General features: G+C 34.2%; 1 protein-coding gene across 8 annotated transcripts in view; it reads left to right on the forward strand.

Moving 5' to 3' along the window:
* The window catches only part of FER (FER tyrosine kinase), a 465352-nt gene that overhangs the window by 301700 nt on the left and 143800 nt on the right, over positions 1–19852 (forward strand). For all 8 annotated transcript variants that reach the window (XM_047729739.1, XM_047729743.1, XM_047729738.1 and 5 more), the window contains one exon: positions 1597–1691. In XM_047729739.1, coding sequence (XP_047585695.1) covers positions 1597–1691 — 95 coding nt within the window. The remainder of the gene's footprint in view (positions 1–1596; positions 1692–19852) is intronic.

Below are 19852 nucleotides of genomic sequence, written 5' to 3' on the forward strand. Positions count from 1 at the left end.
GAGCATTTTGATGTACATTTCTCTATTCATTATCTGAAAATGAATATTGATAACAATGTATTAATCTAGTTGGATGCATTTATTAAATATTATCATAGAATCAAGTTGTAAACTTTCTAAAGGTACATTTTTGGAAGGTCAAAAATATGCTATGATAAAGGCATGCTATCACAAAAGAAATTCACAAAAGAACTATGAACATTTTGTAGGTATTCATAGGTTTTCTTAAGGTACAAGATTATATCTTATGTTATTTTGAAAAAGTTCATTTTTATGCTCTCTAATTTGTGATTGTTTTACTACAAAATAAAGTATTAAACTTCCTAAAGTGGAAAAGCCCATTTTCTAAAGTGAAATTATGAATTTTTAGGTAAAAAATGAGAGTTGTATCCTTGAAGTCCCAAGTGTCTTTAATAGACGATAGAGAGCTATATATTTAGATACTTAATATTGAGTTCAGGCTGGCTATTTTGTGGACTTTCTTTACTAAGCAGTTTCCAACCTAAGAAATGACATTTTGGATTAAAGTCAAGCATTCTAAGACTTCCTTTTTAATTCCTCATAAAAGTTGCAATCTTGAAGTTGGTGACAATATTTTCCTTATCTCTAGAATTTTTCCCACTCTATCTTTTCCCTTATAAATCAATATATATTTTCAATCTAAAACATTTTTCTTAGTTATCTCCCCTTTAGTTGGAGTTGTACAAAACATTTATAAACTGTTTTGTTTTTCTCCCAGTGGTTATTTTTTTCATTCTCTTAGGAAAGAAAACTGCATTTTCAAAGATGAGTGAATTTATAACTATGTCAATAGGATAATCTGGAATAAAATTTGGTAACAGAAATATTCAGGATAAATAGGCCTATAAGGGAATATAATTTATTTTTAACTTATGCTTGGAGTGCCATGGATGAGCTGTACTACTTTTATAGCCCTCTGATGAAATTTTGCCTTTATCCAAGCAAAGTCCCCTCTGCTTCAGCTGAAGTCTACATTGAAACTGTACTTACCTAGTTTTCATCTTTAGCCACTTTCCTCAAAACTTTTGAGTTTTTACCATTTTGAAATTGATTGTGTTCAAGATAATATTTTATAAAATTTAATGAGATGATTAGCCTATACCATTTACCAGTACGAATTGAGTTCTTATTTATGTATTTTCAATCAGGTGTGTCCTAAAACAGAACAAAACAAAAAGATGCAACTCTAGCAGCTTACAGTTTTGGGTCCATTAATACTTGTCAATTATGCTTTTGTGGTAGCGGCTAAAATGAGATACTTTCAAGGGAGTTGTACATGTTTGGGACTAAGTAAGTTGTTCATACTTAGCATGGTTGTTAATATTCAGAGTGAATAGTAATTTTTATATGAAAATTTAATTGGATTAAGGAGAATTGACTCATTTGTACCTGTAGTTTGTTAATATTTATCCAAACTTGTATACATCCCACCATATATCGTACTTTGGCTTCATACTGAAGTTTTAAAAGAGAATTGTGTCGAGTAAAGTATATTCTATTTGGGCACACTATTCATGACAATTTAATGCTTTAGTGTTTAAATGATAACTATTTTTAAACTTTTCTCTCATCCAGAATTCTCAAGCAATATGATCATCCCAATATTGTCAAACTTATAGGCGTTTGCACACAAAGACAGCCTATCTACATCATTATGGAACTGGTTCCAGGTAATGATTTTAGAAGTTTCTTCAATGACATTTTAATGTCATGTTTTATTATTTTTATATGTTCAGTCTTTTTTATTTCTCCTTGTAAAGTTCTTAACAATTTTAACATTTTCCTGATGACAGAGAGCTGTACACATGCTTGATATTTTTATACTCTATATTACTTTGCTGTTGTCTAGAAATGTCAGCCAAGAGGAGGATATATATATATTTTTTAAGAGGATATGTATTATTACAGTGGGATGACACATGGAATTTAGTTATGTATGTTTTTGTTAGAAAAGCTATTTATAAAAATATTCTATTTGGTTTGACTTTATAACAATGGTAGTACTATTTTACATTTTGTTCATTGTATATTATTTTCCAGGTACAATACCACACATCCTCTTGTTTGGCTGTATATAAAATTCCATAGTGTTTTAAATCCTTTATGAACTATTTTCATAAGCAAACCAAAGAAAAAGTAATCTTTTGAGGAATTTGTCCTGTATTTCTTTTTGGTCACTTTGACCACCTTCAGGTCTTGTGGTTAACCATTTTTGCCAACAAGCAAGGATAACTTCTGACTGATAGAGTATATTTTTAAGTTTCTTTCACTGTATATCCTATTTTGGTAGAAAATATAATTAGCGGTAAAATTTGATATTGGTAAAAATATATACAGTGTTTAGTAATTGATGAAGATTTGTTTTAACAAGTATTTGGTCATTTAAAAAGAAATTTAAAGGAACATGAAAAATATTTCTAACTAGAAATATGCAGTAAATAAACCTGATATATAGATTGCTCATTAAATATTGCTCACATAAGTCTTCTATTAAGGATAGTTGTTCTCATTTTTATCACATTGGTTTGCTTGCTATTGCAATATAGTTCTTAATAATACTATGTACCTGCAGGATTTAGGATCATCATCATCATCTTCATTCTCATCAAGGTAGCACTGTTTAGGTACATTGTATGTTTGCATGGCTTATGCTATTTATGATCCATCCCTTAAAGTAGCTTTCAATATATTTATGAAATACAATAGATTACAGTCCAAAATTTTAAAAATAATTGAATAGCTACAGTTTTAACTAAATGATACTACATACATATAAATACTCAGATTAGTGAAAATGAAGTCCCTGGTTAATAAGGGATGTCACTGAGAAACTTAGATTTGAAAGGTGGGGCAGAGTTGATAAGGAAAGGTGATTTTGGTCTTAGGATGGATGACAAATGCCAGATAGTAGGTACAAATTGAACAAAAGAAGATAGCTTTGCAGGAGAGGCAGGGAAGTGTTTACCTGACACTAATAACCTGTATTGATAATTTTTAAAGGAATGAGAATAATGAACTACATTAGAAAACTGAAAATGTAATGAAAGAAAATTAAAAGTGAAAATTTCCCACTCAGTAATCTAACCCTTTCCAAAGCTAATTATTATCTAATTGTGTGTGTGTGTTTATGTGTGAGTATGTTTGTTTCAAGGAAAATATTTAATGCAGATACCTGATTTTTATGCACGTCCTTTAAATTTAATTATAGAGATATACTCTAATATTTTTCAGATCTTTTTTTCTTATTAATATAACTTAGAGTTTCATTGTTTCATATTCCTCCATATAGTTCTATCTTTCTTTGAAATAGTTTCAGAGCATTCCATTTTACAGATTTGTGTAATTTTAATCAATCTTCTAGTTATGGATACTTTGGTTGTTTCTGTTTACGTATATATGTTTTGTTTTTTACAAATGATGCTGAATTAATATCTTTGGAGTAATAACATAAGAAGCATTTTGAACTGTACAGGGTAAATTTTTAGCAATGAGATTGCTGGGTGCAAGTTAATGTGCATTTTGACTTATAGTAAATGTATTAGCTTTCTTTTGCTGCGTAACAGATGATCACAACCCGACAGCTTTAATCAATATCCATTTATTACCTCATAGTTCTGCAGATTACAAGCATAGGCAATCTTGATTGCATTATCTGCTTAGGATATCACAAAGCCAAAAATCAGGATTTCAGGCTAAGTTCTTCTCTGGAGTCACTGGAGGAATTCACTACCAACCTCCTATAGGTTGGTGGCAGAATTCTGTTCCATGCAGCTGAGAAATGGTCTAAGGTTCTCTTTTTGCTTGCTGTCAGCTGAAGGTATGTCCCACCTCACCTATATTCCTTTTCCCACAGTCTCTCCATCTTCAGACCCAGCATGTCACATCTTTCAAGTGTTCTGATTTTAACTTCCTCTTCTATTACCAGCTACAGAATATCCTTTTTTGAAAGATCTCACGTGATTTGATTAAGCTCCCACGGCCAGTCTCCCATCTTTAGGTCACCTGTGCCATATGACAACATAATTAGGGAGGTGATATCTAATCATGTTCACATGTTCCAGGGCTTAAGGTAGATCATTGATGGGAGGCCATATTCAAAATCTGCCTTAGCACAATAGATTTTGCTAAATTTTTTCAGGCGTTAGTTGCAGTATGGAATCTGAAACCACTTTGACGAACTTTTCATACTCTAATATGCTAACTCCATTAGTTGAACTTGCACTTTTTTTTTTAAAGATTTTTATTTATTTATTTGATAGACAGAGATCACAAGCAGGCAGAGAGGGAGGAGGAAGCAGGCTTCCTGCTAAGCAGAGAGCCTGATGCGGGGCTCGATCCCAGGACCCCGGGATCATGACCTGAGCCGAAGGAAGAGGCTTTAACCCACCGAGCCACCCAGGCGCCCCAAACTTGCACTTTTTAAAAGATTATTTATTTTTCTTGAGAGAGAGAGAGACAGAGAGAGTGTGTTTGTGTGTGTGTGTGTGTGTGTGGATAAGCAGGGGGAGAGGGAGCAGGGATCTCAATGTGGGGCTCTATCCCTGGACCCTGGAATCATGACCTGAGTTGAGGACAGATGCTAAACTGTCTGAGTCACCCAGGTACCCCATGAACTTAGAATTGAATATATCTTTTATCTATATATGATTTTGTAGCATCATGCTTCATCATTTGGGATATATCAGGTGACCAGGTTATGCAGGTCTCAAATAGTGACATAAATCATTATACAACATCAAAAGATGACATTTCTTAATGTCATCAGTAGTCTTTTTTTTTTTTCATCAGTAGTCTTATTAGACAAGTAATGAGAAACTATCAAGTTCATGATGACAAATACATGTTTTCTAAAATATTAGTTTTCACTTGAAAGCTTAGATTTTTATCACTGACAACAAAAACTTCCAGGGTTTTTTTTTCTTTCCCCCTTGAATTTTTTCAGCAATAAAAAGGAATGAACTATTGATATACTTTACAAAATGGATGAATCTCAAAATTATGCTAAATGAAAGAAACCAGATGAGGAAAAAAGAAGAGTGAACAGACGGCACATCAGTGGTTGCTTGCTTCGTTATTTGAGAAAATGGCTATCAAATATCTATTTTTAATTTTTTTTTGAGGCCGAGAGAATGTGTGCATGCATGAGTTGGGGGAGGGGGAGAGAGGAGGAGGGAGAGAGAGAGAATCTTAAATATTAAGCAGGCTCCAGGATCAGTGTGGAGCCCAACACTCAATCTCTCAACTCTGAGATCATGACCTGAGCAGAAATCAAGAGTCAGATATTTAACTGACTGAGCCACCCAGGAGCCCCTTAGATATCTAATTTTTAATCAGCGTAATTTGTCATTTATTCTTTTTGAAAAACACTTTGATATAATAACATTTTATATATGATACTTTATTATCTCTGTATTAACTTATGTATACCTTTCTCTACTCCTGTCCCAGTCAACCACTGATGTGCCTTCTGTTCACTCTATGTGAGTTTGTATTTCTAGAGTTCAATATAAATGGAATCATATAGTCTATATATTTTTTTTCTGGTCTGGTTTCTTTGATTTAGCATAATTTTGAGATTCATCCATTTTGTAATGTGTATCAATAGTTCATTCCTTTTTATTGCTAAGTGGAGTTACCTCAAAGGAATATACCAGTTTATCTATTCAGTTAATAGACTTTTGAGTTGTTTCTTGTGGACAACTACAAGTGAAGCTGCTGAGACTATTCATGTACATTCTGTATGATTCCAAACAGATGGCATTCTAGAACAGGGAAAACCATAGAGGCAGTTAAAAGTTCGTGGGTTGCCAGGGGTTATGGAGGAGGTAGGGCTGAACCGGCAGAACACAGGGGAGTTTTAAGATACTGAAATTACCACATATAATAGTGAATACATGCCACTTATTTTTGTCCCAGTTCATAGAATGTACAAACCAAGATGAATCATAATGTAAACCGTGGACCTCAGAGGGCACTGATGTGTCAGTATAGGTTCATCAGTTGGAATAGACGTGGTTGTCTTTGAAAGTGTAAGGATCTTTGTCTTCCTTACTTCTGCATTCACTTAGCTCCTTCCTCTCTCCTGTCCAACATTCTGTGACACACATGCATGGTCACTAAAAGGCCAAAGAGGATAGTGGTGGAGCTCTTGAGTTCTGGCAAGTATTAGTGAGAGTGTGAAAAAAACAAATCCCTCGTACATTACTGCTGGAATGTAAAATAACACAGCCACTTTGACTATTTCTCAGAAAGTTTCTCAAAAAGTTACACATAAATTTTCCATGTAAACTGTTTTGATCCTAGGTATTTACCCAAGAGAATTGAAAATATTTGTCAGTAGAACTGTATGCAGGTGTTCATAGCAGCATTATTTATAACAGCTGAAAAGTAGAAATAACCTAAATGTCCATTAACTGATAAACGGATTCACAACGTGGTATATCCCAACAAAAGATACTATTAGGCAATACGGAGAAATGAGGTAATACACAGTGCCATATACAGGAGCCTCTAAAACCCTATGCTAATTGAAACAAGTCCAATGTGGCAGACTGCATGTTGTTATGATTCCATTTCTATGAAATGCCCAGAAAGACATTTGTAAGTAAAGGGGATTTATGGTTTTTTAGGTCTGGGGGTTCTCATGGGATTGACTATACACTTAGTTCTTGAACAACCTGGGTTTGTACTTTGTGCATCCATTTATTATGCAGATTTTTTATAGTATGTAAACATGTTTTTCTTATGATCTAAAGTTTTTTCTCTAGGTTTATTGTAAAACTACAGCATATGATACATATAACACGTAAAATATCTTAATCAACCAATTGTTATTATTAAGGCTTCTCAATAGTAGGATGTTAGCAGTTTTTGGGAAATCCATAGTGGATTTTCCAGTGGGATGCTTCTAAACCCTGTTATTTAAAGGCCAGCTGTTTACTGGTATGAGAGATTTTTTTTTTCACATGATGAAAATGTCTCCACTGGATTGTGGTGACAGTGCACACTTGTAAAATTGTCAAAACTCATTGAGTTGTACATTAAGTTGGACAAATTTTATTTACAAAAACAACTTCAGTACGGCTTTTTAAAAAATAAAAAAGCCCAAGAGCCAGTCAGTGTTATGTGACCTTGCTCAACCGACGTAACTCTTCTGTGCCTTAGTTTTCTTGCCGGTTAAGTAAAATTAATAGGGTTGTTGTAAGGTGTAATGTACTATGACTTTATGTAAAAACATATATACACATTCTATATCTCTATATATTGTGTAGCACTTCACACATGACCACTTTGTGTTCTCATCCTCATAAATTTTATTATTTTCCAGTTGGCTAAAAGAAAAAGGTGATTGATTAAAATCTCTGCTATAATCTAGCCAAAACTGACCCAAACTCTGAACCTGCCCTTGCTCCTGCCCCTAACTCTACTCCTAACCCTAGATGTTCTAGCCAGGAATGATTGAGAACAAATTGAGAAATATAACATAAGTTTTCAGTTCTTGTTTAAGTTTGAAATCTCAGTTCTCAGACTACTTCAAGACAGTATCTTTCCATTTATTCCTCTCTTTATGAAAGGTGTGATGAGGAAATGACCAGCTAGTTTTCGTTTATATAAAAGTAGTATAATATACAATTTTTTACACTTACACAATATTTATTTTTATTTATTTTTATTTATTTTTATTTTTTTATTTTTTTATTTTTCAGCATAACAGTATTCATTATTTTTGCACCACACCCAGTGCTCCATGCAATCCGTGCCCTCTACAATACCCACCACCTGGTGCCCCCAACCTCCCACCCCCCACCCCTTCAAAATTCTCAGATCGTTTTTCAGAGTCCATAGTCTCTCATGGTTCACCTCTCCTTCCAATATTTTATAGTTGTCAAAGCACTTTAATATTAGTTCATTTGTTCTATCAGGCTGTATTGTTATCTTCATTTACAAATAAGCTAAATTAAGTTCAGGGAGCTGAAAGTGGCTTGTCAGCATGAGTTAAATAGCAAGTAAGAAAATAGTGCTCTATTTTGTTATGTCATTCAATTTATAAGTGGGTCAAAATATGTAATCCTTACATGAATTGAAAATACAAATGAAAATTCAAGCTAACCATCTATGCAAGGTCTCCTATGGGCAAATGCATTAATCCCTCTTCCATAATTTCTCCACCTTGTGCACAGATAAGTAAATAGCTTATTGCAGTAAACAGGGAAATTTTTGTTTGAGTTACTTTTTTCTCTGCTGGGAATCAAGCTGTGGAGGGAAGATTTAGAAAACTCGTAGGTTAAAGCAAGATTTAATAAATGCTTAGTGTCTAATGTGCATGCCATTTCAAAACTGTATTATGCAGAGACTTAATATGCTCCTGTTCTCGTCAGATAACTGAGCCCTTTGAAATCATAAATCCGAAATATACTTGAACCAGAGTAATGTTTAAAGAGATTAGAAGCATTTGAAGATTCAAGTTTAGAGTGAATACTCCAAGATGATCCCGTCTTCATTCGAATCATCTCTTGAATTACAAATACTTTATTTACTCGCTTGCTCATAGGTTGCTGGATAAGTAAAATCAAACAAAAGGCAATTCTAAATGGCACTAGGAAAAACTAAAAACAAAAAGCTCTAATATGTTAAAAAAAATCCTCTCCATTTTATTTTACAAACATGTTTATTACTTAGAAATTGAAATGAGGAGCTCCTGAGTTCCTCAGTCAGTTAAGAGCCTGACTCTTGATTTCGGCACAGGTCATGACCTCAGGGTCATGAGATCCAGCCCTATATAGGTCTCTGTGCTCAACAAGGAGTCTGCTTGGGATTCTCTTCCTCACCCTCTGCCACTCCCACTCACATACTCTCTTTCTCTCTAAAAATAAATAAATCTGTTTTTAAAAATAGAAGGAAATTATGAGAGAAAGTTTTTAAGTGACGAGCATAACTTAATATTTATGGTCCAGGCAGATATCATTTATTTTCATATGTGTGGTTAAATTAGGGCTGCCACCAATTCCTGGCTAAAGAGAAGACGAAGCACCTTAACCTCTAAATGTAACAATGTTTCTGCAGATACTGAGTACAGGAAATTAATTTTAGTAAGCCCTAAAAAATGTCAGTCTCTACCTCCTTTTACTAGAGACTTGTAATTGCCCCCCTTCTTTCTGATCTGATATTCTCTCTGAATTCAGAACTTTCTGGAATCAAATAATAAATTATCTGGTGCATGCCTTAGCTCACACAGATCCTGCCCTTTAGGAGTCTTCAAATTTATCTTCATTTTAAAATGACTTATGGATCTGAAACTTTCAGAATTAAAGTTTTTTTTAACCAGGTTTTATATAACATCAAAGTATATCTCCCCTCTATAACATGTTTAAAAAAAGAGTTCAGGGGCGCCTGAGTGGCTCAGTGGGTTGGGGCCTCTGCCTTCGGCTCAGGTCATGGTCCCGGGGTCCTGGGATCGAGCCCCACATCGGGCTCTCTGATCAGCAGGGAGCCTGCTTCCTCCTCTCTCTCTCTGCCTGCCTCTCTGCCTACTTGTGATCTCTATCTGTCAGATAAATAAATAAAATCTTTAAAAAAAAAAAAAAGTTCATAGGTGTGCCTGGGTGGCTCAGTCAGTTAAGTGTCCACCTTTGGCTCAGGTCATGATCTCAGGGTCCTGGGATGAGATTCTGCTTCTCTCTCTACACAACCCCCTCCCTGCCCGTGCTCATGCACTTTCTGTCTCTCTCTGAAATAAATAAATAAAATCTTTTTAAAAAATTGAGCTCCTATAGTTTATATGGTCTAGAGATTTTTAAAAAATATTTATTTATTTTAATTTTATTTTTTATAAACATATAATATATTTTTATCCCCAGGGGTACAGGTCTGGTCTAGAGATTTTTGATGTAGAAATTACAACATGATTTTTTTGGTCTCCTAAATATTTTTAATCTCTCAGTTGAAATATTTTCATCATCAAAATTTATTTTCTTTTAATTTAGTTGTGGGGTTGAAACTTGGTTTCAAATCAGATTGTATCTCAAGGTCTGCACTCAGCACAGGGTGTGCTCCAGATTCTTTCTCCCTCTTCCTCTCCCACCCTCTGTTCACATGTGTGTGCTCTTTCTCTCTCCCCTTCTTTCTCTAAAATAAATAAATGGAGGGGTGTCTGGGTGTCTGAGTTTGTTAAACATCTGCTCTGGTCATGATCTGAGGGTCTTGGGATGGAATGTAGAGCACTGAGCATCTGGCTCCCTGCTCAGTGGGGAGTCTGCTTCTCCCTCTCCCTCTGCTTCTCCCCCGCCCCTACTTATGTTCTCTCTCTCAAATAAATAAAATAAATAGATGAAATATTTAAAAATAAATCACTTCAGTTGATAATTTCTATGAGTAATTTCACTAATTTTTGCTGGGATGTTAAATTTTTTAGGAAATAAACCTTTTACCTGTCTGACTCATAATGACATTTTATATATGTGATTTTGGTGGTTTTTTTAAAAATTTTTATTTATTTGAGAGAGAGAGTGTGTGCATGTGAGTGGGGGTAAGCAGAGGGAGAGAGAATCCTCAAGCAGACTCCCCACTGAGCAGGGAACCCCACACACGGGCTTTATCTCCCCACCCTGGAGATCATGACCCCAGCTGAAACGGAGTCCATTGTTTAACCAACTGAGTCACCTAGGTGCCCCTATCTGTATGTGATTTTAACAGAACCAATTTCAGGTACATGACATCATAGCTTTGGAAGGTTTTTATGGTAGTCACTGGAAAATGAGAGTTCCTGCTTTCTTGGGAAGGAACAAAGGTTCTGGATACTTGACTAGCAGTTGTTTCTTTCACTCATCATAAATGTAGCAAGGGTAAATTGTTCCCAGAAATGATTAAGGTATATGGTTCCTGACATCCACTAAAGGAGAGCCCTCAAAGTCTGAGTTGGTACTTTGCCTTACATACATCTGGCACATGACCAGTATGACTTCACAGCAGTTTTGAACTGAAGGGAAAAGAAAACATAGTAACTCTCAAATTAATATTTTTTTTTACTAAAAATTATAAGATGCCGACTCAGTGGCTGAATTTTTTTGTTAATAAAAACCTAATTTTTATTTAATATAAAAATTTAATATAAATTAGAAGAACCTAATTTTGTGGATTTATATTTGAAGTTGTTAACAAAGTAATCTTTTAAAATAACTTTAGTATGTGTCTGAGTATAATAATTAGTGCTTTGTAAATTTCAGTTTTGGAGAATGAGTAACTTTTCTTTTAAATGTTAACTGATGTTTCTAAACTTAGGCATTTATTTCTAATTCAAGTCTATTATGTTAATGAAGAACAAAATAAATACTCTCTGTTGCCATTTTATATTATAGATAATAGTTTGATATAATTTAAAACACTGCCAAAACAGTTTGAAAAGATAACATCTTTAAATTGATATTTCTTTCCCAGCCAAATGATAGGTTGGTTTGCCCCTGTGTTTCATTTGCTGCCTAATATCCCAAAGCAAATACAGATGGAATAATTTAAACTGGCCATTTCTTCAGATGCTAAAAGCAGTAGCATCCTTTGAAATTAGTTACTTTATTTACACGTGACATAAATTGATAACCACACAGACGGTATTGACATTTTCCTATTGTTTTTCAAGTATATCACTTTCTTCTAATAGTGGATATTCTTTCCCTCAGGAGATACCAAGACAAAGAATATAAGAAAATAAACCTAAAATAAAATAACTGTTGACTACTACTATATCACCTTTTGGCTTGAGTGACTCTAAAGAAGTGTACAGATTTTCCTTTTCATCAGTGAAATGAGCAAAAGGATGCCATGTTATAACAATAAGTTTTCATGGTTCATTTGAGCCATAGATGCATTGTGTATCTCTGAGCAATATTACTCAGATGGTTTTTTTTTATCTTGTAAGCATCTGATGGCACCAGTAGCTATAAGTACCTTTTGCAAAGAGGCATATTGCCTGGTGAGCAAGACAAAGCATGTTCTGAAAGATATTCTTGTCTCAGATTGGGTTTTTAAAGTGACTCTATGGTAGTAGAAGTTCCTTAGTGATGGAAAGGGAAGTGTAGGAGTAATGAGTACATATGCATCCTTCCACATGAATAAATTGTTCTTTAAGGTACTGATAGCATTAACTTTTTTGTTGTTATTTATCGGTTTTAAGTTTTTGTTACTATTCATGGCAATGTATTAAGATTCTCAGGTAAATTTCAAAGTAATATGCTAAGTAAGAAAATATGGAACCCCTGGGTAAGTCATTCAGTTAAGAGTCTGCCTTCCACTCAGGTCAGGATCCCAACGTCTTAGTATTGAGCTGTGTTGGGCTCCCTGCCCCAGGGTAAGTCTGCTCCTCCCTCTCCCTCCTGCTAATGCTCTTTCTCTCTCTTAAATAAATCAATAAAATAAAAAAAATTGTTTAGTGTCAAAAGCCTACTTATATTTGATGCAAATGTTAGAAGTACAATCAGGACTAATAAAACTGGAGAATTCAACTGAAATAAAAATGAAAATTTACATCTAATGTCTCATCTTTACAAATAAATAGGTTTTCCCCTATAATTTATCTGAGGAATATGAATCTGAAAGCTATTAGATTTTTTTTCCCATTATTAGGGTTATAAGGAAAACAGTTATTAAAACAATAAAGAGCACAAACTATTTTTCCAGGTTAAAAGACAGCTGAAAACTGGTTGAATCAAAGTTCCTAAAAAATACTTATTTATTTACAATGAAAGTTGAAAAGTGAAAGTTTGCTTTTTTCTACTTCCAGTAGAAATATTGTAATATTTAGACTATTGTAATATGCTGTAAATATTTAGACTATTGTATGGAGAAAGCAAACAAATGCATCTTGTCAGCATTAGCCAAAAATACTGCAATGCTATCTCCTTACCATAGTGTGTAAATTTTATCCCTTTCTAGTTGTAAGTTACTCTTTGTGTTCAGAAACGATAGCCAGATACACACTGGATTTTGCTTAAATTGGTGGAAGAAATGAAAACATTATGCATTAACATTTGAGAAGGTGTATCATTCTGTTCATAGCCACTCATTTAAATCTAGGCTTTGTTAGGTTATTCACTCACACTCAACCAGCGGTTACTGCACGCCTAGTACATATGCTAGGTACTGGCTGTTCATCCATGAAGAAAACAGACCAGAAGACTCCACAAAAAGCCCAATCCCCTTCTCATGAAGATGAGGTTCGAGAAGCAATGGGGTTCAAATCCTGCAAAGCCTTAAAGATCGCAGTAATGACCATTTCAAATTCAGCAATCCTCTTGTCCTCATTACTTTGAACTGCACTTGCTGGATTCTTGCTATCTTATCAGCTTTCAAGGGTAACTGATGTAAAGAGAGCTTCATGTTTATGACAGATTTCTTGGAAAATACTGAGTATCTTTGAGGTTCTGTGGGCCACATGTCTTTGATTGTGTCAAGTGAATGGGAATGCATGTAGTTTTGCCTTCTCTTTTTGTCCCTTCATAAATTTGAATAAACTTTGAGGATGAAATCAGTCTTCTTGCTAAATGCTCATTTTATGTCCAGCCAAATTAATTACTTTTGAAAATCCATTATGCATTTTTCTTTTCTCATTTCTTCACTGGTTTTCTGGTCATATTTAATATCTCTCTTCTCATTTAGGTAACCTTTTTTCTCTTACTAGGTTTTCAGATGCTGTGTAACATAAAACATCTTCACAAATTCATCTTGAGAGATTGCACTTTATATTAAAATTGTATAGCCTCTTGTCATTGAAAATATGAACATAATATTTGAAACTGTCATAACAAGGTTTTATGTATGTGGAACTTTCCTATTCTGTATTTACCTTCATTTGTCCTTCTTTTTAAAACTGAAGTAGATTGTCACTGGTACCTATTTATGGGCATGAATTTCAATACCAAGAAGAATATGATTCAGTACCTGACACAGCTGGGCCTGAGATGGAGTGTCTAATAAATATACCTAGAAAATGTAACTTTTGCTAGAAAGAAGTTTGTCTAAATTCTGTGTCAAACTTGAGAAAACAGTATTATATTTGACAATATCTGCATTTAGGATGACAGGTTTTCTGTAGCAAACAAGGATTAAAGAAATGACTTCATGTAGCATCTTTAATAATTTTATATCTCAAGGGATTACATATATTAAATATTTTCAGGTTAGCACCTGGGTTTTAAGATTTTGGTTTATTTTGCTTTGATTTTCCTTTTTCCTTTTCTTATGCATCAGTCTGTCTTTGATAGTATTGGGAACATTTTCAAGTCTTTGATAAAGACTTCCAAAAAGAGCTATCTTCTAAAAATGACATTTACTACCAGCAAGTGGTTGGAGCTCTATAATATAATTTTTTAACTTTGCTATTAAAATTAAGAAACTCTTCTTATAGTTACCATCTCTCATGTGTTAAATAGAATGAAAGGCTTTGATACCTGGCTGTAGTTTTTTACATCTTTCAATGTGCTTTTTAAATATAAAGAATAGGTAATATATGCAATTTATAAATATTAAGTCATAGAGATTACTTACTTTTAAGAGTTTATATTCAGTTCTTTTAAAATTGGAATTTCTAAGCTAGTGAGGCAGTAATTTGAGTAGATTAATTCTTGCAAAAATATTCTAAACTAGTCATTTTTGACCAAAAAACAACAACAACAACAACAACAAAAACCCCCAAATGACTATCTTTACTGGAAACATGTATCATCCTGGATTAAGTGACTTTGAAACTTAGAAATATATCTCTCATTCTTTGAGGTTTGTCATTCTTCATAAACCATTTATTGTGAGCTTTGGATTAACTACTTTATTTGATAAACACTTATTGAGCACTATGTTCCAATGCCATAAACATTGGTGAAAAATACATCAGTGATCTCTTCCTTCACTGAATTCAGTGGTGGGAGAGACATACATTTAAAAAGAATTGCAAATAAACCTATTATTGCAGACTTTGCTATAGGAAAAGGTTTGCTCTGAGTTGGTGATAGGTGGCACCTAAATTATTTTAGAGACCTGAGGAAGAGTGACATCTGTGTTAAAACCTGAAAGGTAAAAATAATCTTCCTCTGCAAATGGCTGGGGAAAGGCATAGAACAGCAAGTGCAAAAGATGTTGGTGGGAATGGCTTTTGTGTTGGAGAAACAGGGGGCCGGTAGTGTGACTGAGGCATGGTGAGACTGGAGATAAGGCTGGAAAGCTAAGAAGGAGAGGATGATGAAGGGCCTCATCTGTCAGGGTAAGCAGTTTTCAGTTTAATTCCCGATACAGTTGTGTTGTTGGTGGTGGAATAACTTCGTTACTTTCAAAGAGTACATAGGAAACACAATGTAAAGCCTTTTTTCTGTCCCTGCATATGTTTATGCCCTGCTTGATGATTGTTTTTCTAGTCATCTGCTACCACAGAGAGTGCTTTAGGAAAAATTTTTGTACATTATGTTTACTCATGTGGAGATAAACTTTAGGTAAATTCTGCTGTTAGACTATCTAAATAGGTATGTTATAAAACTCATGAATATTTCCCAACTTCATGTCCCTGCCCCCAGGCAACATCCAGTCTGAACTTAAGAGATTTCTCTAGAAAGGCTATTCAGTCCTTGGGAAGTCTGTGTTTCCCAGAAGGCTTCAACAGTATTTTATATAAAAGCAGGCCCATATAAGAGGTGATTCTATAAATGGCCAACTAAACCCCATACCCTACTCTTAATAATAGAGATTTAAGTCTTTATGAATAAGACTATCAGAAAATATCCTTATCTCTATATAGCATCACTTTTTACCAAATTAATATCATCCTAGTGTGCTTGATTATAGAGTCAGGCTTTCTTTAGAGGACTGTTTAAGAAAGCTCAGTGGGAAAAATACCCCCAAAGTGTTGGAGACTTCTCAGTGATCAGTTATCACAGCCGATATATAACAGCTGTCCTCTTGTTAGTCACTATAACATTACAGTAAAAGAAATGCTCAGTGGGATTCAAAGGGCACTTCACTCTGATTTGGAAGCTGGGGTACTTCAGAGTGACTTTTGTCAGTGTAAATATGATCGCTGTGGTTTTGGAGCCATCTGTAAATTTATATTTCTACTCATTACTTTTAGCTGTGTGACTTTAGGAAAGTTACTGAATCTCTGTAAGCCTCAACATCTTTACCTATAAAATGAAGGTGAGAATAATAATGTTTCCAAAATTAAATGAAATAATATAAATAACAAATGGGGGCACAGTTCCCAACACTTTCTAAATTCTTAGTAAATACTACCTGCTACTAAAGACTAACTGAGACTAACATTAAGTGTAGTTTGCATTTTCAGTTCAGTGAGCTATCAGATTCTTATAGTGCCTAGATACTTCAAAGTAAACAATATCCAACCTTTGAAAACTGGTATTTTCAAAGCATTTGTAGTTACTTGTTTAGGCTGAGATTGTTCAGTACAAATGTTAATTAACTAATTAAAAATTAATCTGAGGCATTCATTTCTTTTTCTTCCTACTAGAGCATTACCAAACAATTACATTTTAACACAAGAGTGCTATTAATGTGTCGGTCAGTAAATTTTTCCTTCATATTTTTAAATATTAAAATTTTACATTTGCAGAAAATAAATATGCAAACACAGTAGAATGTCAGATAGCAGCTTTCAGTGGACCAAACATTTTATCTGAAGTTAACCATAAATATGCAAGGAAATATGATTGAGATGCAATAAAAAAATACGTATTTGTAATAAGAAAGAGTTTGGAAAGTAGTTCATGCCAAATCACAGTTGAAACTCTGAAATTTATCACAGGAGATAGACAAGTCAAAGCTAGAAGATAAGTGGATACTGAGTAGGTGGTTTGGAGAACAAGAGCTCTTCAGAGAGCTTAAAACCTGTCAGAGATGGAGAGGAATGAATAAAATAACAATTTCTGAGATGTGTTGGGATGTATGGAAAACCAGAGTATATAAGACAAGGTTAGAGGAGGAAATAATTTGGCTGAACTGTTTACACCCCCTGAGTGTACTGAAGATAGATTTATGAAGAGTTTAATTTTAACAGTTGAGGTGGGAAATGATTAAGCTCTGAAGAGTAGTTTTCTAGTCCAAGTTAGGATGGTTTTTGGCAATATTCCAGGGAAGATGACAAGGTTTTTGCCAAAAGGAAAGATGTTGATGTCAAGAACCTTTCAAAACGTCCTTGTATTTCCAAGATAATGTTGAGGTACATGTGTCATCTATTTCAACAAGATGAGCCATACGGGTTTTTGTATTTGAATAATACCTAAGTTGCTAAGGACATAAACACTTTTAAGTGTGGTAGATGAAAGATTTGATCTGTTTCACTTCATTTTTTTAGACAGCTGCAATTTTCATTATAGAATGGACATTGAAGTTGTTTTATATAATCCAAAGGGAGGTATAAACTTAGATTGTTGAACAATTCCCAGAATGTGCTGCTCCAGCTTTTAACAGTAGTTCAAGATAAATAAACCTTGGGATTTATGTGTTCTCCTGTTGAGTGTAAACTGAACTCACTGACCTAAAACTCTTCTGCAGATACAGTATGTTATAGATTAAGAGATGTAAAATGGGGGCAAATTTTAATTTAATGTGCTAAATATTCAGTGATATTAACATAGAACTTAATGTCATAGAACTTCATTAACATAGAACTTCAAAACACACGATGATGCTCTGGAAGTATAAACAGAGACAAGATTAATGAGTTGATGACTTGTCCTTAGTATTTTTTCCCTCTGTCTTTCTTTGTCTGTCTGTCTCTCTTTGCATATATATATATGGATATATATATCAAATTGAATTTTTATCTGAACCATATATTTCTAATTTAACTAAAATCAGTTTTTAAGGGGCACCTGAGTGGCTCAGTGGGTTAAAGCCTCTGCCTTCAGCTCAGGTCATGATCCCAGGGTCCTGGGATCGAGCCCCGCATTGGGCTCTGCTCAGCAGGGAGCCTGCTTCCCCATCTCTCTCTGCCTGCCTCTCTGCCTACTTGTGATCTCTATCTGTCAAATAAATAAATAAAATATTTAAAAAAATAAAATCAGTTTTTAAGCATCAGAATGCCATGTGTATGATTAGTGTTCTAACTTTTTCTGTGTCTCCTCTGTGTAGTCCCCTTGACAAATCATTCAGTCTGTCTCTCATTTCTCATCATCTCTCACCTCTCTTATCTTGGTCTTTCTTAAAGCAAAGGCAATTTCAAAAATCCTGATTAGTTAAGACTTAGGAAAAATTTAATGTTGGAAAATATAGCTGTTCCATTAACACTCTTGCTTGCCATTTTTCTGTTTTTATGGAAGCCTAGTATATTATATTATACCTGGCTATAAAACTGATCTATAAATTATAGCCAAAAATATAATAAAAGTACCTAACTTTTTAATATTACCTTCTAGACCATTCCTTGACTAAAAATAGCTTGAAACTGGTGTTTGCTTAGCATTTTTAACATGTGGCTGGCTATTCACCACCTAGAGACATCTAAACTAATCATGATTGGAAACTAATCATGGTTGGAACTTACTATAAATATAATTTGTAATAAGGAAGAATATTATCTTTTCCAGTTTAAAATATTGCTTTCCTTGTTACAAAATAGTTACCGGAGATTCTTCATATCTTATTGGCATATTATATAGGAGCATAATACTGTTTGTAAGCATTTTTATTTTATAATGTATTTTCAGAAAAGAATCATAGAAAAATAATTTGGGAGCTATTTCAGCAAGATATACCCTCTTTGACATTAGCTTTAAGTCTTTAATCAGTATGTAATTTTCCAAAGATGAGGTCTTTTTAATTGGAACTTTTATAGCACCTAGGTAAGTTCTTACATTAATTATGTGTAATGTTATTTTCCTTTGTGGCTGTTTTGGGTTTTTTGGAGTAAGGACTTAAATCCCCACATCAGCCACATTGCATATCGGGAAGAAGATAGACAAGGAAAGGGGCAGAGGGCAGAGCTAACAACAGAGATCAATAAAATTTCAGAAACTAGACACCCTTCTATCAAGTAACAGAAGAGTGACAAATCTATTATATGTTAAGTGCAACATTAGTTATAGATCACATTAGACTGAACAATTTTGTTAGTGCGCTCTAATAAAATAACTTGTGTTATCTTATTTTCTCTTACTCTCATAGCACTCGATTTTTTTGTGGTAATTTTAGTGGTCATCTGAATGGCTGCCTTGTGTCTACCTGCAAGTCACTGGTACATACCCTTTTCATAACCTTCTGCTGCAACATTGTTCTCAAACTGCAAGTCGGGGGCAAGTTCAGTATAATAGCAGTAACAATATTAGTAAGCACCAGAAAAATATATTTTGAGTTTGGCATTCTGTGTGTCCAGCACTGTACTAAATTCCGAATCCTTACCAGAATCCTTTTTGGTGGTTATTTCTTGGCCACAGTTATGTATGCTGAGCCTGAGGCTGAGAGAAGTTAGTGCTTTGCCAGGGCAGAGAGCTAGAGCCACTACAGGTCTACCCACTCCACAAGCTGTTTATTACTAGTGCACCTCTGAGTGGAACAAGCCAGCTGTCTTTGCCTTCTTTCTTGTCCTTTCAGCTTTATCAAGATATAATTGAAATAACAGCACTTTGTAAGTTTAAGGTGTTTAGCATAATATTTTGACTTACGTATATTGTGAAATGATTACCACTGTAAATTGTTTAGCATCCATTATCTCATGTAGATATAATAAAAAGAGAAAGCAAAACAAGTAAAGCTTTTCCCCTTTTATGAGAACTCCTAGAGGTTACTCTTAAAACAACTTTAATATTTATCACATAGCAGTGTTACCCACAGGCACCATGCTGTA

The sequence above is a fragment of the Lutra lutra genome, chromosome 5 (assembly GCF_902655055.1).
Source record: "Lutra lutra chromosome 5, mLutLut1.2, whole genome shotgun sequence".
NCBI lineage: Eukaryota > Metazoa > Chordata > Mammalia > Carnivora > Mustelidae > Lutra > Lutra lutra.